Here is a 24,077-nt window from a genome sequence, read left to right as displayed (position 1 = left end):
AGGGTTTCTGAAGTATTTTGGAAGGAAGTGACACACATCTTGCTCCAAGATAATTTGGGAGGCACCTATAACATTGACATACAGTACATATGCGGATGCTAGTGTGTACTTTACCTAAGACCTTGTTAACAGTTTGACAGTGGCTAAACACACACACAGACCTATGTTTGGTTTAAAACAAGCTTTAAAACCAACTTAAATTGTGCACGCAAAAATACAGAACTAACAAAAAGCACCAAACTGTATACAGTTTTAAACAAACTGCACATTAATACACAGGTAATAGTCTGCTGGTCATTCACTAATGATGTTGATTTAACCTCAGTTACCCGTGCTACTCTCTACACGAACTACAAGAGTCAGACCATTGTTCTAAGTGAGCAATGCCTATAAACAGCAGGTGGGTGAGAAGATACTCAGCAATTACAGAGGAGATACATTACATTGATTGAGGATGAAGAGTTGCGTTGGTCCATCTTCACGTGTAGCACTCGTGCTGGCCCAACAGGTGTCAGCCCTACTACATGCAGGGCTATTAGTACACCTGCAGACTTATTCCAATTCTTCACAAAAGGTGTAGATCCTACAGAGCTGATGGGAAGTTTAACCTTTCACTGAGGGTCTCATAAAGTGAGCTAACCTGTTACAGCAGTCCTACATCACTGTTTTAGTCCTATTGCAGATGCATAGCCCCGGGCTCACAAGTCCTGCGGCTGTTTGTGAAGTTCTTTCCTTCTTTTCTCCTCTCATCCTTCTCCGTTTATTAATTTGTCAGCTGTGACCCCTCCTCATAGTTACATCACAATGCCAGCTGGACAGCTCCACAGATGGATGGATCAGTGGAATGATGCAGCATGGAGTTTTCTGGCAAAAGCCAGTAAAATATCCCACCAAAGCTAGGAATGCAAAGAACTCACTGACTTGCTCTGCCTCTGTCCGTCTGTCTTTGTGTGTGTCTCTTGCTCATTTTTTCCTCTTTCCTCCCCTTTGTCCATACTAAAATAACCCCACCTCTGCAAAGTCTATTAGCAGCCTAAGGTAAGCCTCTTAAGAGAGACTCTTGCTCTCTTGGAGCACGGGAGGGCAGTGACACTCTTAAAGACCAAACAACAATTACACACTGATAAAACCAGGGTGGGATTTAAGACTGGATATATCAGAGAGGAAAAGAGGATTGGGCAAGATAGAGAGAAGAGTGGTGGAGAATCCACATGCTGTATGTTTGACAACAATCTCCACAGGCATACAGTGCATTCAGAAAATACACCTTCATTTTTTAACATTTTGTTATATTGCAGCCTTACCCTATAATCATTTTTAAAATTCCTCCAAAATCTTCACTCTAAACCTTTTTTTTTTCAAATTCAGTAATCAGGAAAAACTGAATTATCAAATGTTTGATTGGGATAAAGTCAGGGCTCTGTACATTCACTGAGTAGTTCCTAAGCCACTCTTGACTGTGCTTAGGGTCATTGTCCTGTTGGAAGGTAAACCTTTGGCTCAGTCTGAGGTCTGAGGAGAAACTTCTGTCTGGCCACTCTGCCATAAAGTCCAGATCAGTGGTGTGTCAACCAGAGGTACCACTGGGTTCTTGGTCACCTCTCTCACCAAGGCCCTTCTCCCTTGATTGCTTAGTTTGGCCAGGTGAGGACCACTGAGAAGAGTCCTAGTTTTTCCAAACTTCTTCCACTCTCACTTTGTCAATATGGGATATTAGGTAGATATGACTATATACTGCAATTTGTCCCGACATTACCATGCATCTCTAGTAGCCACATTTACATGAACATTTCATCACCAATGCTATCATTACTGCACAAGTCATTTTGTCTCCTATTAAACATATTTATTTGTTTTCCATTCATGAATATTGTACTTCTTTACAAACTTTTGACAGTTATGATTTAAGGTGCCTGGAAGTTATTGCTCTGAGCCTCCTGGTTGGATGCATATCTGGAGCTGTCACACATGGGTGCACTGGAAACTCATTGCACTTTTCTGTTATTGTCAATATAATCAAATGCATCTCTAATGACCTCAGAATTTATTTTAAATGATGTCAGATGTCTCTTCACCCATAATCAATGCAGGGCCAGAAAGAGAGGTGGGAAGAAGAAATGAATCAGTATGAGAGAGGACATACTGAGACATTCTCCGGCAGTAATCTAGCAGTCTTCAGCTCAGGGAACACCCTCTGTTTTTCAATCCACTATCTTAATGAGATAAATGAGATTAACCAGATGAATGTGAGATGGAATCCCTGCGGTCTGTTTGTATATCTGCCAACAGACTGCAGACTTATTTGTGTGTGTGGTGTGAGTGTGTGTGTTTCATCCCTCTCACAGCTCCTCTCGTTTACCAGATCCTTTGACTTAAATGTCCATGCGGCATCCTTGCAACATTGTACTGTAAGGCCTTCTTTGGAAATTAGGAGTGGAACTTAGCCTTGAAATTGTTACTTATGCTAGTAAGGTGATTTCCTTCTCTGTCCACTCTCAAAGTCCTAATCTCTGTGTTTGCCAGCACAACGGACAGAAGGCCATGCTCCTAACAGCTAATTCCCCCCAAGCAAGCAGGAACTGGTTACGAGAGAGTATTTCTTACTAAGGCGTCCAGACTGAGTCAAAAATCAATTCAAGACAATGCTTGACCTAGGATTTAACCACACATTCAGTTTCTGGTGTGAAGGGATCATTATGCTGCAGGGTGACCAAGTGATTTAAGTATTTGTCTTTCAGTGTGGCTAAAACCACCCAAGAAGAGTCCATGAAAAAAAAGAGTCAAAAATTAGACTGATGATGGGTCTACACAGAAAATGTTTCAGCCCGTTATCTGTCTCACACCGGTTTGACAGAACAGATACGACAACACAGGCCATGCTTCAAGTCTTGGCTTGGAAATGTTTTGCTTCACACACACCACATGCCCACCCTGTAGTAGTTTTTGCAGTTCTGTTCCAATGAAAGCCCATCCATTAGCTCAGCTCTCCATCCATCCATCTATTTATGTCCACTTATCCAGCTCTCATTGGTTCTACTGCTTTAAAGTGGGCCATGCATTTCTGAGCATGGACATATGTGCATAATGTATGTGTTTAATTTTGCCAGCCTAGTTTTTAGCCAAGTATTCTCTCCTGTCATGAGACCAGTCAGTCAACCAGCACTTCAGTAAGCTACCTACACAGCTAGCCAGCCAGTCAGACAGCTCATCTTTTGAAGTGTGTGTCCTATCAACCCAGTTTTCTGTCTCTCAGGGTGTCACATGTTGTCAGACCAGCAGCTGAGCAACAGCTTCACATTCCCATTAGAGTTGCCTCGCTAGAGCACAGCCTGTTCCTCTCAGATATCACCTTATAGCCTGTTCATTCACAAATTACAACAAGCCATCTGTACAATCAGCAGCCTGTTCCCACTTTAATGTGGCTAATTGTGAGCAGGTGCACTTAGTTTGCCATCATTCACTAAGCCTGTGGTTCACCATGAAATAATTCATTTGGATGTGTTTAGAAAAATCCCCCCAAAGGACTGCAGGTCTCAGTTTCACTTTTCCATTAAAAGTCCTGTTGTCTTGATGACAGGTTATAACCAGAAATATTGTGTCAAATCATCTGGCTCACGCAAAGCTTGGCACACAATTCACACACAATTTCAACACAGAAATTAAAGGAATAACTGAATGAACACCACCAGGAGCCATCACAAAACCTTGATAATTTACTTAATAGAAATTTTCATCCAAGGCTTTTATGTCCACACGGTTACACCCTGTTCTCTCCTGTCCTGGTCTGTATGTCTTTCCTTCCCGTTCTCCTCTGTTCTACTCTTATCTGCTTTCTTCCTTTGTCTCACCTTCGTAGTGAGGATACAGATGCAGTCCATCCTCACCAGTCCGACTGGCAAAGTTTCACCGAAACATCTCCCAGCTGCAACTTTCCTCTTCCACCACTCAGCCGCTTGTTGCTGTTGGAGACATCCCTCTGTCGTCTGTCCGTCTCTGTCTCCTCCTTCTCCTCCTCTTCCTTCATCCCTCAATCTCTCTCTCCTCCCTTTCTCATGTCCCCTCCACCTGTCCTTTCATCAGAGCTGCTAGAGAGGACTTCTCCGCTGAAATAGAGGCCGACTCGGAAACATGGCAGCTGTCCCGCTGCACCTCCACCCGCCCTCTTGTTTTCCAGCTGCTGTCTTCGTTTTATGGCAGCTGGTAGCCATATTTTGACCTCAAAGAGTGCATGGCTCAGAATATATATCCACACACTCGCAGAACACACTCAGCGCACACACAAAAAAATGGACGGGCAAACGTGCAGAGACAGGCGCAGAAACGCATACACATGGATGCACAGGCAAACACTCACGCAGACAGACGGGCATACGCAGACATAAGCATACACACGACTACATATTGTACACACATACACATACACACCACTCTCTGCTGTTTTATCAGGTCAGTCACTGTTTGGCAGGAGTGGGGGTTTAGACTCAGTGAACAGTAACAGCGGTATAGCAATGGATGCTCTACTTTCAACTTTGACTGTGGGTATTGGTGAAGTCAGAGCTCCATATGCACCCTGAAGCTCCACAGAGATGGCATTTCACTCACTCACTCACTTTTTTAAAGACGCACAACATCACTACAGTTACAGTTGAGTTTGACACATTACAACATACCTGTACTACACATACTGTACAAGACCAGTGGAGTGGATAAAGATAGGAATGTTGAAAACCATGTCTCACACACAAATCTTCTGCATAAACCAAACACACACATACACAATATTTTACATTTGTTTTTGTCTCTGTCCTACTCTACTTCTGTCCAGCTCCGCCCTCCCCTCACCCTGTACTCATTGTTGATTCTCTCCCATGATGCTCACTGCTGCCAACAGATAGAGAGTTGTCAGTCTGTCAGCACTGGGTTGTGTTAATGAACATCATTATTAGGTCTCAATTTCACCCACAGACAGATAAAATGTGTAATCCAGTTCATTAAACAATTCAATAATGGATAATGAGCAATGCAATTCGCTAAATGTTTTTGGTTAATAGGTATTTAATTTGATTTAACTTGAACACAAAGTTCCAGTTTTTGCTTATATTTTTGGTTTTTATTTTTTATCTGATTAAAAATAATAACTCATTGCTAATATTTCCATATTTAACAACCCCAGTTTCCAGTTATTATTAGATTAACTATAGTAGCTGGAGTTGATATTTTTACAAAAGAAATTTAAATCATCACCCAAATTTCCAGATGCTTCCCATACAAGGCCAGAAAAACGAGTTATTGCCAGTTTAAGGAACACCTGAGTAATGTTTCCTTTAACACACAGTTAACACACACTCCAACACAATACAAGCAGTATATGGCTGGAAGGACAATTGTTGGCTGTGCCGATATAACAGTCAATAGAAAACAGCTTCAGTACAGAGCAAAGTAAGTCAGTAGCAGCACAATTTCCTGACTTGTAGACTATCAGCAGCAGATCAAAGCAACAATGTGTACAGAGTGAATCTGTAGTCAAACTTCCCAAACTAGACAAAGCCATTTCATTTCTATGTCAGCAAGATCAACAAGATAAAACCAGTCGCATGAGCTCTTTCTGCTGACTCTACAGGACAAAAAAATGTTACTGAACTGAAATTATTCCCTTTGTCATATTATATAATCCAATGTAAGCCAGTGTTCAAACAGCATAAATGATCTGTCCATCTCATTCTGCTCTCTGCAGCCACCAGCAGCCTTTTGGGTTGGAAAAACTGCCATTCTGTGTCATTTAACTGTATTAAAAGACTATTTTTGACTCTTACTGCATCCACAAATACAAGACAGCATTATACCAAATGACAAACTGGCCACAAAGTGTGGAGTGGCACAAAAAACCTCTGGAGTTTAAAGAAAGTGGCATTATCCTGGTCAGGATGGTAAGGAAGATAGAAAAATATTTGTCCAATCCAAGCTCTGACAAAATTGTTTTGCTGATGGTCCATGCTGATCTGCTGTGTGGATTGTTTTCTGATTCAAAGACAGTCATGACAGTATATGTGATGCAAGCAATGTTTAGCTGATGTTGCAGCACCACAGTGCATCACTGCAACTTTATGTACTGATTGAAAGAGGCCAGCAAAATAAAATCAGATAATTGGATATGGATAAGGCTATCAAGCCCATGAAAACTACCAACAAATCACCTAACCCAATATAAGCATTAATAGAAGGAGCCTTATGTCAAGCTCTCCTTGACACAAAGAGATAACAGAGGCCATGATTACATTTGAAAATAGTTTCTGTAAGATTCAGGAGAGAACAACAATTACTTCCTTTGTTTCCAAAATCATGCAGCCCTATTGTAACCTTGAGGTTGTCACCCAGCAAATGAGTTCAGCCACCTTCTGACAGGAGGCAATCTGTGTTTCACTCTGCTATTAACTGCAGAGACATTTCCTGCAGGTTTCCTCAGGCACTAACACAAAACAACCAGAGATGTCTTACCTTGTTGGGGGTCAGTGGGCTTGTAGCTGGCCTGGGGCTGGCTGGACCATGGCTGGGACTAGGGGAGGTGACTTTTACTGGCCCAGGGCTGGTTGGACTAGGGACAAAGATCAGGGAGAGAGGGTGTCTGGAGGTGAACTCTGAGAACTGTCAGTTGTTATTCTGCACTGTACACTACTACTAATACTCTGAATGTGACATCCATTGAGTTGTCAATTAAAAATAACAGTTTGAGACATTTTTCTATCAAAAACACCCATTTTATTCTTTTCTATCACTGAAAAATCTGTGAATTAACCTGCCTTCAGTTTATGACAGCTAGGTCCTCAACAGTCTTACACACCAGGGATAATGTCAATCTCTCTTGACATGGGTTTTGTGTTTTCAGTTTTGGGGAATATGAGAAATTAGTTAGTTAGCATGAGCAGCATAGCTCCTGTCTCTCCCACACCACCTATAGTAACTCAGACTTAATCAACAGAAAATTTATGAAAAGGCTATTATAGTTATTGCCTTAGAATTTGCCTGGGTGAGCTCATACTGCAACAGGACAGACAGAACAACACTCAAAACAATATACTATAAATAAAACCACATACATAAGAACATTTTAAAATACACAAAGTTCCTCAGACATAAAAAGAAGCTAAAAACAATGTAGCTCAAGTGTGGGAGGTCTGCAGTTCAGAGGTTAAATGACCTAAACATATTTAAAAAATATGCAAATCATAAACAGTTACAAAGAAAACCAACTAAAAACAAAATGTGCCTTAAGAGTTAAAGGTTTACTATTCAAGAGCCGAACAGCCTCAGGGAATGTACCTCTAATTCTACCAACAACTGAAATGTATGCTCACGTTGCCAAAGGTTGCACTGAACAAAATAACTTGCTGCACATACCTCAGATGAGGTCCTTTAGTCAGAGGTCTTGAAGGTCCTGTGGGGCTGAGGTTGCTGAAGGTAAATTTCCCCTGGTTGGGGCTGGTTGGAGTCGTGCTGGGAGTGACTTTGCCTAATCCTGGGTCCTTGCTGGTCGTCAGAGCTCTAGAGATGACTGCAGCATCTGCAACTCTGTTAGGACCTGGGCTTGTGACAGGAGTGGTGCTGGTGGGGGTGAGTTTGTCTGGAGTGGTTGGTGGCACAAGGCCCTGGATCGTGCTGGAGACGAGGGCCGAGACCGTCACCAGGTTGAGGTCAGGGGAGGCAGGAAGGTTTTGTGGATTGGTGGAGGTGGTGGAGCTTCCTAAAGAAACAACTGAGTTGGTGGCGGTAAGAGGTGGTTTTGTTCCATTCAGTGATACTGCAGGTGGTGTTTTTATGCCTGTGGGGGTTTCTACACCATTCACTGCAGCAGCAGAGGGAGAAGAGGGCTTTGATGTCTCAGCTAGTGCAGATTTAGAGGCGTCGGACTGGACAGGAGGAAGAGGAGCACGGTACTTGACCTTGGCTGACTGTGACTGAGGTGAATTAGACTGTGTTGTAGGGGAAGCTGACTTTGTCAGGGGTATTCCAGATGGGATTGGAGGGGCAGGGGACTTGATAGACCTGGGTTTGGGGACTAGTGGTTTTGGCTGAGATGGTCCTCCAGAAACCGGGGGGCTCAGGGGACCAGAGGAGGCTTCTGGCTGGGCTGAGAGTTGTACTGGCAGGCTATGGGAGGCAGGGAGGTTCCCTGGATCGTCTGTCTGGTCCACAGAACATTTGCTGTCTGCAAGGATGGTCAATTCATAATACTCCTGGATATCTGGGGGTAGAAAAGGAGAGATTAGAGTCATGATGAATGACTGAGAGATCAATAAATTAAGCTATGACTTGATGAGTGCATGACTGTACGAATGATACACTAATTAATTATAAAACAAATGATGAAAAAAAATAAACAAATGAATGAAATCAGTGGGGAATTATAATCTCCCACTGACATTGAGCCTTGGAGCTGAAATCATACACAAACACATAAAATTAATCACCTACGAAATCAAATCATCATTTACTCAAAACATTCTCTGCTCAAACTTCTACAATGTGACGGTGTGCAGCGTTTAGTTTTATATCACTGTGAGTTGACTATCTGAACAGTTTAGACAGACAAAAAAAAAGTTTATTTATTTTATCTCTAACATTTCATACACTACACAAAATGTATACACCAATTGATAAATGCAGCTCAATAATGAAAAAGATGATAGAAAACCTTAATAACTAGAGTTTTACATTATTCCAGACAGATATATATATATTTAGATGTAAACAGCAGGGAAAGCAAATGAACCACAGGTAATACACTAGTGACCTCTAGTGGTAGCATGAGGATATTTCCACCACAGCTCTATAGTGCAGTGGCCCCTGAGCTATCCCAGGTTCCTCACTTGAAAGAGGAATAGTTCATTCAACTGTCATTTCCTTTTTCATAAGTAAGCACACTGAGTGACTGTTATGATCTGAGGTTTCACTTCCCTATCTCCACAACTGACTGGCAATTTCTATACTAAATCATACACGTGGTTGTGTGCTCAGGCTGCTGAGTCAGACATGCTTAGGTCATAAAACAGATAATGAAGAAGAAGGAAAAAGGCGTAGTATATATGAGGGAAGAGGACAGGAAATACAACTGGAGGAGGGTGTGTAAAAAGAGAAGGAGAAAAGTGAAGGGTGTGCAGGGAATTTAACAGCATAATAATACATACAAATTACATAAAACAGGTACTGAAGATGGGAATTATACAGTGCAGTAACACACATGAACACAGAATATATTCAGACATATTAAATACTACAGTAGATGAAGTCCTGTAGGTGACAGAAAATCAGTGATCAATGAGAAGAAGAGATATTTGCCAAAGAAAGACAGCAAAATACAACTCTGACACCAGACGTAGCTAGGTTAAAGGTCAAAGTCGAGTTCAAAACAGGAACTCAGTCTCATGTTTAGTGAAAAGCACACACACAATACTGAGGAAGAAGTGTTACTGTAACAGCTGAAGGTGTGGGTGTGGTGCAAAGCGGGTGGGACCAGAGACTAAGAACCAGTTTGTTGTCATACACGTACCTGCATGGACACACACATGTGGCCTGTGTTTTGAGTTCACCAAAACCAGAACTAACTAGCTAAACACAAACTAAACAATTGGGAGGAATCTTTACATGCTTTACATACTTAAAATGTGTGCCTTTTTTCTACAAAGGGCCCTGTGTTTTCTCAGACAGACTACATCTGTGTGTTCTGATCTCCATTTTCTGGTCAACGGTCATGTGATAGGCCCGTTCAAGCATCTTTCTAGACACCATGAAAGTTCTTGGTGCTCTTCTCCTTTTATTATCAGTCCAGCTGTCCATCTGTTGGCCTACTAGCCTAATGTCAAAACAAAAACACAGCCTGCTACACAGACCAAAATACACTTACTTGGTCTGGTCCTACTTCACTTTCAAAACATGACACAAAATGCTAAATGCAAGACAAACAAACTTGGGTGCAGCAAAGCAACACTAGGCTCCTGAACTTGTTGAGAAGAACAACACAAGAGCCTAAAGGGCCAGTTCATCCAAATCACAAACAGCAACATTTAACCTTGTAACAAGTTTCTGTTATCCAACTCTACATTTGAAAAACTGCTCTTACCATGAACAGTGTCCAAACAATGGTATATAAATCAAGAAAAGGCAGAAAACAGCAACAAGTGCCCACTGTGTCTGATCTGGGTGAAATGAGCCTTTAATCCACATTGATCTCTGGTAATACACTGTCAAAATGCAGTCTTGGGCATGTATAAAAATAGTGTCAACCATAAAATAGCCTAAACAAAGCTTAATTTTGAAAGAGCCATCCTTATTTTCCATTCACACTGTTAGCAGCACAGTCAACACATCACCTGAAGAACCCATTCACCTCTTACAGATGTCAAATCCAAGTAAAAAAGGGACTTAAAGGCTAACCAAGGCTTCAAAATCACATTGCAATGTTTAAATGGGTATGTACTGTTGATTAACTGACTGGCAAGTACATATAGACAGACAAACAGATAATCTTACCGAGCAGAGCGCTGAAGAGCTGACTTTGGAAAACATTGATGACTCTGTCCAGAGACTGCTGTAGCTGGTGGTCCTCCTCCACCTGGCCTTGTTTGGTCCGATTCTGGTTCTGCTGTCTCTGGTCTAGCTTGGTCCGGTACTGCTGGAGCAGCTCCAGGGCTCGCTGAGCATCTTAAACACAACATATACAAGTAAGTAACAAAAAACCTTTCTTTCCCTGTTATTAATGACAGAAAATGAAAAGACAAAATTCTCCAGGTACTCTTAAGAAGAGCAAGCAGATTAGGTACTGTACATTAAAAACCTTTTCTTAGCTGGGGATTAATATGGTTAAAAACTCTTGACTGGTTCAGACCTCAGTGTCTTCATCAGGTTGAAGTTTATAAAAGACAGATTACGAACACCTGGCTGTGTGGACACAGGTGTTATTAATCTGTAAATGGGCTTTTAGTATACCTCATCTCCTTGTTGATCTTAAGAGTGCCAGAAGACTGTTTTCTTTTCCCTTTCTGTCTGAACTAAAGCCTGTTTTTTTAGTGTTTCCCATCCATGTTAAACTGCAAATGTTCATTCTGTGCTTCACATGGATATAACTATTTTAAGTCATCTTAATTACAAGGGAACTATAACTCTTTGTGGTAAATGCTGAACATTTAGCCAGTTCGTGGCACACTACTGTATGTGTCTGTATTTTATGGACTAGTAACTCCAATTAAATTTTACTACCGTGTATTTGTGTTGCTCTGCAGAAGGGCATGAGGGCAAACGAGTTTACGGTTTAAAGCAAACTGCATTCCAGGCTCCATGGCTCTGAACAGCTGATAAAAGCAACGACAGACCACCATCAAACTCAGTCGACCTCTGTTAGCGTTCGAACGAAATACTGAGTGGACGGACGTCAAGCCAAATGACTATCTATACACTATAACACTATCTATACCCCTATATGTCACGGAGAATACGCCTTCGTATACGACATGAATCACTTGCAGAAATCTTTTGGTTACAACATGCACTAATAACATTAATGTTAAAAGAATGCCCTGAATCTTGATGCATTTCAGTGCAATCTAGCATACTTCAAACTATCAAAAGTAGATTAAAAAAATTTAAAAGTGCTACTAGTGGATAACTTGTTCGCCGAATTTACCACAAGGTCTGAATAATTAGTATAAACTCTTAAAATGTAATCTACACGTTGTGTATTTATACCGATAAACAATTAAACGTTAAATTGCTACTGTTTTAGATAAGTTTCGTGATCTTAACTTACAAGCTAGAGAGGAGCGCCTCGCGGAGCTATAGCAACGCCAACGCGACATTTCAGGGAGGTTCAAACTGATTTATTCGATGTCGTTTCTTTAACAAATCAAAATATATGAAGGTATATAACATATGAGTGGAAATAAAGACAAAAACGTATCCAAAAACACTTTATTTACCTTTCTGTCGCACGGGCATGGTGGCACGCGCAGTCCTCCTCCCCTGGGCTTGTGTCTGTGTCGCTGTGACAGTCTATGTGTTATTACAGATGTGTGTGCCCGTCCCGGGACAGCCTGCCTCCAAAGTGGGACACCAAGCTGACACCAGTCTGGTGGTGTATCAACTTGTCTTTTCCTCAAAACAGAAAAAACTTTGTGAAATGTTTGAAAAGTCACACTCACAAAAGAGAAAGTGTCAACTGCTCATATCAAACGTTGACAAGTCACCGCGTGGACTTAGCACCCGGAGGTGTAATGGTAGCTTGATTTTTCTTCTCCCTCTCTCTCCTTTTCTTTCAATTTAACTCTCTCGGTCTCGCTTCGGTAAAACTAGTTTCCTTCATTCAGGTGACTTGACTCCAAACGTGGTCCGACCGGTTCTTAGGCAGTCCTGTGGGATGAATACAAACACACACATACACAGAAATTTGCCACACACAGACACACATTCATGCACTCTCCTCCAAACACCATTAAAGCAGGTTTGAGAGGCTCTTCATAAGCAGCTTGTGTATGTTGCTGGTATTGTCATGGTAAACAGCTATATTGTCTGCAGTAGATAAAAGCCTGGTCTATTCCTGGGTCTGCACTGGATCTACATCTAATCCACTCAACTCTGAGTATAGATTTGGGTTTACAGATAGTGATTAGACTCCCAGAGGTAGAGCTACTGTGTATAACCTGTCCTCCCCTGTTCCCAGCATTTGAGGCTGTCACCGCTAAATGATCTGGTTGGATAAATTGGATATTGAACTGTGCAGGTGTGAAGCAAAAAGTCTGGTGACATCTAACAGCAACGATTAAAAGAGGATACACTGTGCACTGTGGGGTGTGTTGGGTTGATGTCCACATGCATGCACACGCACACACAGCACAATATAAAAAGCAAGGTGTACAAGAGAGCCAACTAAAATGTCACAGGTGTAATCTCACCAGCAGTCCAGGCAAGTTCATCCCTGTGTGGGTTTTGTTGGTATTGTCATGGTAAACAGTGAATTGTGTCAAGTGGATTAAAGCTGCACTGTCCCAGGCTTGTCCCTACCACTCAGCCAGGATCAACTAACCAGGGCTTAGTTTATTCAAAACAACTCCTCCTAAAGGAATTTTACAAAAACAACATTCACCTTGGCTTTAATTCAGCGAGAAAACACCCAGTCTCACGGCAGGTTGTAAAATAGAAACATGTAGCACAACAAAAATCCAGACAGTACCAAATACTTCAGCATTTAATCATTAAAAGTAATAATTAATTCATATTTTATCAATTCACATGAAAGGGTTGATTAGCAGCAGCATTTCTTTGCAAATATTTCACATGTGAATAAGCTTTGTATAGGAGACTGGAGAAGTTAACATTATAATCTGACAATACTGTGACTTCCTAGCATAAAAATAGCTACTGCTAGCAAGATGGTGACTTGTGTTTCCAATGATGTGTGCTGCATCTAGCTGCCACCACACGCTTGATATAATAGTTACTAAAACAATGCCTACACAAATATTTAATTTATAAAACTTACTTGAGGCCATGTAAAAACTGCAAATAACTGTTTAGCTAATGACTAAAAAAGAGCAGCTAGTAAACGTTTGGCTAACGTGAGCTAACTGTCCAACAATTATGATTTGGTATGTTCTAATCACCTAACTAAAAACAGTTTGACCAGTAGACCCAACCTAAAACTCAGCCTTTTCTTTCTTTCTTTTATTTATTTATTTTTGCCATCTTACTCACAGTCAGATTAGAAGACAGGAGGTAGGTACTTGTGCTATGCTAGGCTAAGCACAGAGCATAACCTATCTATGCTACCAGGGCCAAATTTGGGACAAATTTTACACATTCCAAGTTAAAGTATTTCATTAAAAAAGTATTTTTTAAATGGAACATTACATCTAACCCCTAACCCTACCCTAGCCTTGTAAGTTCCTAGAGATGCAGGCCTGTTGAGCTGGGGAACAGGACCCTAGGAGCAAAAAAACTTTGGGAACACAGGACCCTGGGGACATAAGACTTTGGGAACATAAGACACTGGGAACATAGGACCCTGGGAACACAGGACTGTGGGAACATAGGACCCTGGGAACATAGTAATGACTCCCTAAATAGATCCCAGACTTATCTGAGCACTGGTTTAACAGACAGGAAGCTGTTATTGATCTTCTTGTCCAGCTCTGGAAAAGACAGCAAACAGTGGATTTCCCTAATTGCTGGAGGAAGCCTTTTATATATTTTGTTCGACTGACACATTTATTTGAAATGTTATGATATTTAGTTTGTTTACCGGGATAGCATACATCCTCTGTAGACACTAACAACTAAAGGCAAAATCTGCTGCCTCACACACATCAGCGCTGCATGTTGAACCCAATGTATGTCTGCCTGTGGACAGTGCATCAATTGTAGGGACACTTCATCTACATACACGTACACACTCACCACACACATACGCAGGCGGCAGCTGAATGCAGGTCATGGACTCTGCAGTCTGTGGTATTGTTATTGATCAGGTCACAAGAGCTTATTGACTGCTTTGGTCGGTGCACAGAAACTCTCACTCTGTATCTCTGTGTCTCTTACACACACTGAAGCCAGCGTAATGTATGTGTGAGTCAGCGTGGGGGGGGGATTTATGCATGATTGTGTAAGTGGGTTGGTCAGTCAGCACACAGAAGTATCATTTTGTCCAAACCAGTGTGTAAAAAGACAGAGTAAAGAGGAAAGGGAACAAAAGGACATCATTCTGCTTTCGTCAATGTGTGTGTGTGTGTGTGTGTGTGTGTGTGTGCTCTACTACCCTCTATTGTTAATTGTCAGCCTGTGCCACAGTAAGCAGAGTTGTTCTACAGAGGGCACTGATGCCAGGAGAGCAGTGGGGAATGGTACAAGACAGACAGGGAAGAAGGTTTAGCCAATGATACCTATGCCATAATAATCAAGTTATACATCTTATTATACAGTATATTACGATGAAGTGGTGAGTAATAATGCAGAGATGTAAAAGTAGCAATAGCAAGATGTAAAATATTCAATTATAGGTAAAAGTCCTGCATAAAAACTCTATCAGGAAAGAAGCAGCATTGGCAAAATGTACATAAAATAAAAGTAGAACTTGTATGTCTGTCATATATTTCTGTGTTAATACATACGTATTATTGAATACTTTTTAATGTTGTAGCTGGTAACTTAACTTATGCTGCTGGTTAGTTTAATCTACAACAATGCTTCATATTTTATAACCTGTTCACGTTTTTGTTGTAAAATATTAATCTGCAAAGTAACTAAAGCCGTCATATAAATATAGTGGATGAAAACATGAAATATTTCCCTCTGAAATGTAGTACAAGTATAAAGTAGCATACTGTTAAATGGAAGTACTCAAAATAAATGTACTTACTGCTACTTACATTCAACCATGAAATGAAACCATGGTTATGAAATTTTAAAAAACATTACATCATCATTCACTAGTGGTGGAAAAAAAAAAAACTAGGTACATTTACTCAAGTACTGTACTCTGGTCCAGTTTTTAGGTACTTTTACTTGAGTACTTCCATTTTACTTTTTTTTACTTCTACTCCACTACATTTCAGAGAGAAATATTGTACTTCTTACTCCACTACATTTATTTGACAGTTTAAGCTTCTATTTATTTTTCAGGTTAACATATATGCATGATAAGATCATAAAATACAGTACATTATTACAGATTACATTTTTACATGTGAAAAGTTACCAGGAAACAAGTGTCTATTTGGGGCCTATTGTCTCAGGTGTCTATACATTGTTAGTAGTTCCACTAGAGTGACTTCCCATCTAAACGTCTCAAATGCTTCCATTTAAATAACTGTAATTATCCACCATTTCACAACAAAATAAAAGATTAGAGTCAAAAGTCATCAAACCCAACATGTTCTCATGATGGATTTTAAAGACAAACAAGGACCAAAAATTACACTTTTGCAAAATTAAAAAGTATTAAACAAATGGCACAACTCGTAACTTGCAAATGACAAAAAACAGACTAACTCCTTTATATTTTAGACATTGCTGAATGATGAATGGATGAGCACATGGGGCAAAGTTGGGATGGATTTTCTTAATTGGCCATAAAATGGACTGATTATTAAAAAATCGTTAATGCACATTAATGGATAACAAGGTCATGAGTAAGTCAAAGACTGAGGGAAGAAGGTGTCAACAAGTTCAGACTATTTTTTTTTTTCAGTTGAATTCAGTAGGATTTTTGTACACAATACTTACCACAATGGAGCAAACTTTTTCTTTGTTCTACTGACAATGGCAATCACTGACACTGCTGTGAGGCAGCTTGACAAACTCAGCTGTCCCTCTGTGATCCACAGCTCAGATAAGTGTCAAGACTAGATGAGATGGTCGGATAGAGAGGGATGAAGAAGAATCAGGTTGTTAGACTAATGGACAGAGAGACAAAGGAGCATCTGCTGAGATGACGAGAGGCGCTGCTGAGTTTAATCCACAGAGAGGCAGAGGAAACCAAAATCTCCCACAGACCTGCTGAGGTGATCCTCATCCCTTTCTACCGTTTCCTTTCATTACCTAATCTCTTTTCCCTACCTCCCTTTCTTCTTTATCCGTCCTGTTTCACCCTTGTTTATTCTTCACCCCTTTCGTTTCCCTCTGGCTCTATTCCTTTCTCGCTGTTTTCTCCTTTCACTCCTTCTTTACCTCCTCCTTTATTTCCCTCATTTTCCCCCATTTTCTCTGAATTTGCATAATTTCTTTCTTTAACCCTCTTGTACGTCCTTTGCACTTCATTACTTTCTTTCTCCATTCTTCATCTTCTCACCCTCTCCTCTCCCCCCTTACATGTTTCTACTCGAATTAAGGCACAGGGAAGGAGAAAGCAGAAAGAGAAATACTAACCACCCTCCTCTTTCCATCCAAAGACAGATCTCAGTGCATTAGAAGGAACCCAGATTACCAATAGTGACATTTTTATTATTTGTACAATAGAGACTTTAGTACATTATTCAAAACACTTCTTATATACTGAAAAAATGGTACGTCCCAAAGCCCAAAATGGCTCCAGTATAATCGCTGCACAGCATTTTTTCAATTTTATACATATATTATTTTTTGTAAAAACTGTATCTTAAATAGTATGTACAGATAGCGTCTGCAAAATGCATTCTAAACACATGATATATATTATATATACTTCGGCAATTACATTTCTCCGCATTAATACTCAAACTTAAAACTGGAAGGATTTCAACTTGCATGTGCAAATAAATAAAGAAATAAATAGTTCTGTTAAATCGTCACTAAATTTGTCCAACTTATAACTCGACAGCGGTTCTCTCCTCGGAGGTCAAAGTACTTTTTGTCACACAACAGAAGAAGCAGCATTCAAGTTGGGTAGGTGTAGGTACTGCAGAAAGCATGAGTACATTCACAATCAATATGAGTCATTTTAAATTGGATTTCATTCACAGCTATGTACAGTGACACCGTCCTCAGCATTTGTTCAGCTCTTATGTAGTTTAAACACATAGAAAATGACTGTTTTTATAGTCATATACATATATATATAATATATATTTGTATAACACAAATTCACAATTACAGTAGAAATACATTTTATACAGTTTTGGATAGTACATGTGTAGGTCTCCAAGTCATACTGTGCGTACTTCCATCCATAACTTTGTTATAAGTGTCATTATAAAATATCACAATTTTTGAGCAAAGCTAAGGTATATCAATATATTTAGAAAGAATTACCTGAAACATGTAGTAAAAAATAATTATATTATCAAACCTTTTTCTCTGTTCTCATCACAATATCTTTGATATTTCAAACTCTAAATAGGGTTGGGTGGATACCTGTGGTTAAGATCTCAACCACATGACTTATCTGTGCCATTTTGTGTCCCTTATGTTGAATTAACTAAATTCTAATGCTTATTAGGAGAGTTGACACAAAATGGGCGCAGGATGACACTGTCATGTCAAGTAAAAGCAAAGGACAGTGAAGGATGTTGTTCTGCTCTGAATCAAACATCACATGTTGCACAGAACAGAACAAAACTCACTGTCATGAAACATCTTCAGGACGTGTTGCATTTACACAAAGACAGAAAATGTAGCTCTTCACTCTTGTCTTCTGTGGTTGCTTCTGTCATGTCAATACAATTTCTGAAGCGTGACAACGAAAGCTGGATTTTATCACACTGCCATGGCTCCAACTTTTGGCCAGAAACTTCCTTCAAAGTTCCTACATCTGGATTGGAGTCTGGAGTCTGGATTACTTTTTCCCTGCTCTATTTACTGTCTTATTTCAAACACAACTTGACCCAAAGTTGGTGAATCTAAATTCCCCAGTAAACCTAGTCAGTTAGCCTCTTCTTAGGTTACAAAAAGTTACACAGAAATTTCAAGTGAAGCCAAAAGCCTTTGTGACACAGATCAGATCTTTCCCTGATTGTCTACAAAGGGAAAATCTGATTAAATGCAGATCGACCCATTAAGACACTAACACTTGTGTGTTATACCTTACTGATTCTTGTAGGGACCCTCTCTTTTCTCTTGTTGCTTTCCACAGGGAGGCCAGAGGTCAGGACACTTGGATTTGAAGCCAGGCCGACAGTTACAAACCAGTTTCCCTACTCTCTAAAGTCACGCTGCTCCTCTCATGGTGTGCAGATCAGATCTGGGCCACATAGAGGTAAAGCTCAGATGTTTTGGGGCCTGTGTAAATACAACCGGGGTCAGAGGGCAGAGGATCCATGTGGCACCAACTTTAGAACATCAGTCTCACTGAAAATCAGTGGTATAATACATGGAGAGTTTTAAACTCTGGAAGCCAACAGAAAATGGCTGGCTGACAGTGACCAGTGATATGAAAGCATGCTGTGACTTTATCATACAAATAAACAGCTAGAAAGAGATGTGACATAGCTGTAACAATACTAGAAAACAGGACCTCAAAATATGGCACAGATATTATGAATAATGTTACAGTGTATGTGTGTGTGACAGTAGTTTTTTAAGACTGTCTGAACTCTAAAATCGGGCTAGAGCACAGATCACAGCACTGAATATGTGTTGTGTTTGGGGGGCACATGTGTGTGTTTGCCTTTTAGTTCATGTGCATGGCAGTGTGTGTAAACATTAGCATGACTTGCTCGATAGATGGCACTGCAGGACAAGTTAGGCTCTGCTGAAAAGCTCAATGGGCCGAGCCTCAGAAATATTGCTTTAGCTCTTTTCAGCACAGCTGTGCAAGCAACAGTATAAAACAAACAAAAAAAAAAAAAGTAGCAGAGGTGGATTATGAAAAGTGTTTTCTATACAGAAATAAACCAGTGGTGTACTTTAGAAAATCGTCCATTTGGAGAAATTATCCCTGTATGTTCATAAGAGAGAATTCAGAATGTGGTTTATCAACAATAATTATCATAAACTTGTCTGTCCAGGCCCCAGAGAGAGTGCAGGTCTAGAAAGCTGCAGCTCCATATATGTACACAAGGCAGAAAGTCTTAAGTTTTCAGTTTCTGTACACTGGAGGCAATAATACCTGCAGAACAGAACAGAAGACATAAACACAAGAATAAAGGAATAAAACACAACACACCAAAGGAAAGAGAAGAACAGAACAGAAAACATTAGACAAAAGAAGAAAAACATAGATGACAGCAGAGAAAAGAGAAAGAAAAAACAGAAGGACAATGAAGGGAGAGACCATGGAAGGTGAACCATGTGTGACATGAAACAGATCATTAAAAATCCACCATGAACAGCAAAATAAAAAGCAGTGGAGAAAAAGCAAAAATACCCCAGAACCCTAACTAACCAACAAAAACAGACTACTCAGACTGACCAATCAGATGACTGCCTAATTAACAAACCAACCACAAAATCCAAACTGCAGCAGCCCTGTAGGGACTCAAAGTTTAGAGTCCTTTTGTGGTCCATCCAGCCGTCGATCAGGTCCCTGACCGTTGGTAGACAGAAGAGCCGATATGTTTCCTATGGTACATTTGGCACTAGTATTTGCCTTTGGTCCAGCAATAGGCAAATAAATGTCAGTGTGTTCCCCTAAAAAGGTAAAAAAGGCGGCTCATTTTTCAGTTCCACAAGCCTCCCATGCGGAGGACAGGTGGGGTGGCGTGGGATGGCGATGAGCAGAGAAAAGAAGCGTTGTTGTTGTGTTTGTTTGTTTGTTTGTTATAAAACTATTTTTTAGCGCATGCTGCTGTCTCTCAGAACCACCAAGTCCACCGTCCGCTGGAAACTCTTCAGCAGAGAGACGGCTGTCTCATGCTCCATGTGTAAAAAACTATGTCCGTTAGCCTGCAAGGCAAACACGCAGCACAGTCAAAAGCATGTGTGTGTGTGCCATGTATGTATAGAGGTATGTGTGCTGCAGTATTTCCATACATATGTCTGTCTATGTGTGAGTGTGTTTGTGGAAGGATGGAGGGTCACTGCCATCATTATCTCAGTAACACATCACTGTTGGGGAAAAGAGAGAGAAGAGGAGGAGCTACACAGTCATGCTGTAGAGAGAGAAGGGGTAAAGACAAAAAAGGGCTTTTAGATGAGTTCATCCAGCTAAACTGTAAATCTGTGGAGAGAAGATGAAGGGGGAGGAGAGAGGGGAGGAAAACATGAAAGGAATGAGACATGGAGGGGAGGTACAATCTCCTACGGTGAAGCGCTGGCATCTCATTTTGACGTCACAGTTTCTTTGGGGCTTCATTGTAGCACTACTTTGAAACAGCAGCTGCAGTAAATATCAGTAAAACACATGTAAATGGATGGGATCTCGACCATTTCCGTTTAGTTTTTATTGATTTAATCTGACTGATTCACATGAGAAGTGGAAACAGCTACAATGTTGTTGAGGGTAATATCCCCTCAGGGCGATTACGCAGTGTCGCAGAGTCCAGAAGCAAATTGGGAAAAGCTGAAAACTGTGTGAAGCTGAAAAATCTGTTCTGATAAGAAACATTTCTAACCGAACTGGAAATATCTAAGTGGCAGCGATGATAAGAGATGGGTGAATTCTGCTGGAGCTGTGTTGCTGCCACTGCATACACGAGGCTATAACAGAGAGCCCTGTGTTATTAGGAAGCCTAATTTAACTTCTGGCCTGATGTCTTATGACACGTTGTTCCTTGTCCTCATGAGGTTTTTATTATTTAGACTCCTTAAATAAACCTGTAAAGCTATGACTCAAAAGTTGTTACCTCAAGCGTTCTCTGTGGTCACTAATTAATGATGAATGAGAGAGGAGAGGATGAGAGGGGTCATGCCAGATTTTTTGACCAACAAGTTACACACACAGAGGCAGAGTAGACAGGTAGGAAAACACTGAAGTCTGCCACAAACTTCAAGTGAGACAGCACCTGTGGGTGAGCTGACTTGTGCTCAGGGGTGCAGCTAATCAGTGACTGTGTGCTTTTGTTTAATAGCCCATGTACGATGACTGTACCATGTGAAGCACTGTGATTTCTTTTGTCCTGTTTAATGCTCTGCCTCCATGTTTATAAACGTAGGGAGAGTCGGGGGGGGGGGGGGGGGTTCAGGGAGGGGCATGATGTGGCTTTTTTTTTCTGGCCCATTTGATGACGAGTGAGAGGGGGTTACCTGCAGTATCTTGTCTCCGGGCTGCAGGGCGGAGGCGGCGGGCCCGTCATGCTGTACCCTAGTAACAAAGATACCCTATAAGTCAAAATGATACACCGTTAGGACAACACAGGGACACGATGGTTTAGAATCTTTGCCTTTCTCATTCTCATCTCAATATCCACCCTCATCCCCATCCCTCCCTCCAAAAAAATCACATTTCTGCCAAAAAATATACGTCCAATTCACCAATGCATTCTCTTTCTAAGAAATTTGGAGATGCATGCAAATGTACTGCTGATGATAAACTGCTTGTAATTCATAATGGCAGAATTTCACTCATTTAATGTACTTGAGTTCACTTGCTATTAGCATCTGTTTTAAAATTTACAGCAGATGAGTGATACATTCCTCCCAAAAAGACATGTTAAAATGGTTTATCAGCTTTTTATACAGATAAGAACTTGGTATAGAATAGACATGAGGTTAGAAAGAGAGAAAAATAGATACAGTAAATATATAGAGGAAGAAGAATAGGAGTGGGATGGGTTCTGACCATAGGGGAAAGAAGTAGGTAGGTAGGGAGGGCAGAAGAAATTTCATCCCCCATATTTTCCCTCAATAACCCAAGGCAGAGATTGTAAAAACACCAACATCTTTTCACTGGGAGCTGAAAGATGTTCTTTAAAAAAAAAAAAAAACAAACAAAAAAAAAAAAACAACAAAAAACACAGAAAGTGCGAGACAATGCAGTTGTATCGACTCAACATGTTTCAACAGGTTGTGCACGTGTTGAACAAACAGTAGTGAGCTTAACAGATAAATGTGCCATAGAGAAGTCACACCAGTTAACCAGAAACAGTACGATGTAGTAGTGACAGTGCAGCAGCACCTACATACTACAATCTGTGAGTGAGTACAGGAACAAACACATATATTACATGTTAAAGAAGTACATGTCTTAGAGGTATTAGTTGAGTTATAGTTCACGGTAACACTGGCCTTTTATACAGTGAGCCTCATACATGTGTTCAATCTAATAATTTTGACTATGAAATCCATTTTTGTGTGCAAAGTGGCAGATAAACAATTGTTATCTGGATGTTGCCAGTTTATTATATGACTTCATGTCCATTCACATTTACTGAGAAAGTAACATGTCCCTGTCAGATCACATATGGAGCTCACTGCACATTACAGATGTGTTTGTTAGCAGATAAAATTTGTGTAGCATTAGTAACAACAACCAAACATTTACAGACTATAAAGCAGTTGCACACAAAGCTGCAGTGTCCTGCAAAAACCTTCCATCTTCAAAATGTATTTTTTCAAAAATTTTGAAATATTGACTTGTTTTTCCTCATAGTATTGTTTGGACCACACTGTTTTAACTCACGTGAAGACAATGTTAGTTTATGAGTTAAAAGACAATACTGAGGATAAGGTTTTTGCAGCTCAGTGATAACATGTATACACACTTTCCTCTGAACGACGACAGCTGATAAGTGTGTTTGTTATCGACAGCAGCTCAGTGTGCAAAGACAGCATATCTAGCTGCACCAGGAACAGAAAATTGGATTTTCAAATGCTCGTGACTCAGATTTGACTAAAAATCCATGTTCTGCTCCTTAAAACCCCGTCTTCTCCTCTTAAACTGAACTGGAGCAGTGAATACATCAAAGCCTGGGATCCCACTCCTGTCAATACAGGAACTGTGTCTACTCTGACCCACTGGCTTAGAGCGTCACAGCTTGTCTTTCAAGTCAGACTTAGAAGATCATTGTCATTTCTTTTGTAGCAACTTGATAATGACTTCTGGCAGATTTTTACAGAGGATCTAAAAACATGAAGATACGACTGGGGAATCTAAACTTTGAAACTTGCCTGACACATTGTGATAAGAAACCTCTCTTCTGATAAACATGTTCTATAAACCCTCAATTCATCTGAATTAGTTCTTGCATTTTTCCAGAAGATTGTTCTGTTTCAATACAAGAAACACATAAAGAACAGATCAGATCTTTGATATTTAAGATAAAATAAAATAAAATAAAATTAAATTAATGACCAATAATTTATGACCATCATTTAGAGATTATATAAATTAAAATAGATTCCATCTGGTTTATGATTATAATTTGTGTCATTTTAACAACACACAAATATGCATTTTTGTGGTGAAACTTTCCTGCCATGTTCAGGCATTTTTAAAGGTAAAAAGAAACAACTGAATAAAAAAACATGAGGAGGCACCTTCTGTGTCAACATGAATGGATATAGCAGGCCTTCCAATAGATAGCCAAGTTGGAGATTTTTCTGCTCCAACAGTATAATAGTAATCTTAACAGCACTTTTTAAAAACTATTTTTGAGTGTTTTACAAATATAACAACCACTGATTATCTAGGCAACAAGGATTTCTTCTGGCTCACATATTTCAGAGGAGGGTGGGTGCAAACAACA

The 24,077-nt window shown here is 40.2% G+C and overlaps 2 protein-coding genes across 11 annotated transcripts in view; both read right to left on the bottom strand.

The window, feature by feature from the left end:
- LOC108902608 (disks large homolog 1-like) overlaps positions 1-12,417 on the bottom strand; it is a 103,095-nt gene extending 90,678 nt beyond the window's left edge. Inside the window, 4 exon segments of the mRNA XM_051077524.1 lie at positions 6,496-6,592; positions 7,396-8,239; positions 10,525-10,695; positions 11,967-12,417. Coding sequence (XP_050933481.1) covers positions 6,496-6,592; positions 7,396-8,239; positions 10,525-10,695; positions 11,967-11,985 — 1,131 coding nt within the window. The 5' untranslated portion in view covers positions 11,986-12,417.
- Positions 12,418-16,959: 4,542 nt separating this feature from the next.
- lrrc7 (leucine rich repeat containing 7) overlaps positions 16,960-24,077 on the bottom strand; it is a 112,982-nt gene continuing 105,864 nt past the window's right edge. For 5 of the 10 annotated variants that reach the window (XM_051077515.1, XM_051077513.1, XM_051077517.1 and 2 more), the window contains 2 exons: positions 21,637-21,711; positions 16,960-20,337 (listed from right to left, as the gene is read on the bottom strand). In XM_051077515.1, coding sequence (XP_050933472.1) covers positions 20,227-20,337; positions 21,637-21,711 — 186 coding nt within the window. In that variant the 3' untranslated portion in view covers positions 16,960-20,226. Of the gene's footprint in view, positions 20,544-21,636; positions 21,712-24,077 lie in introns of all 10 variants that reach the window. The other 5 variants (XM_051077518.1, XM_051077520.1, XM_051077519.1 and 2 more) reach the window with 3 other exon arrangements.

This window comes from Lates calcarifer, linkage group LG17 (genome assembly GCF_001640805.2).
Source record: "Lates calcarifer isolate ASB-BC8 linkage group LG17, TLL_Latcal_v3, whole genome shotgun sequence".
In the NCBI taxonomy this organism is placed as follows: Eukaryota; Metazoa; Chordata; class Actinopteri; family Centropomidae; genus Lates; species Lates calcarifer.
This window is presented reverse-complemented; position numbering and strand designations above follow the sequence as displayed.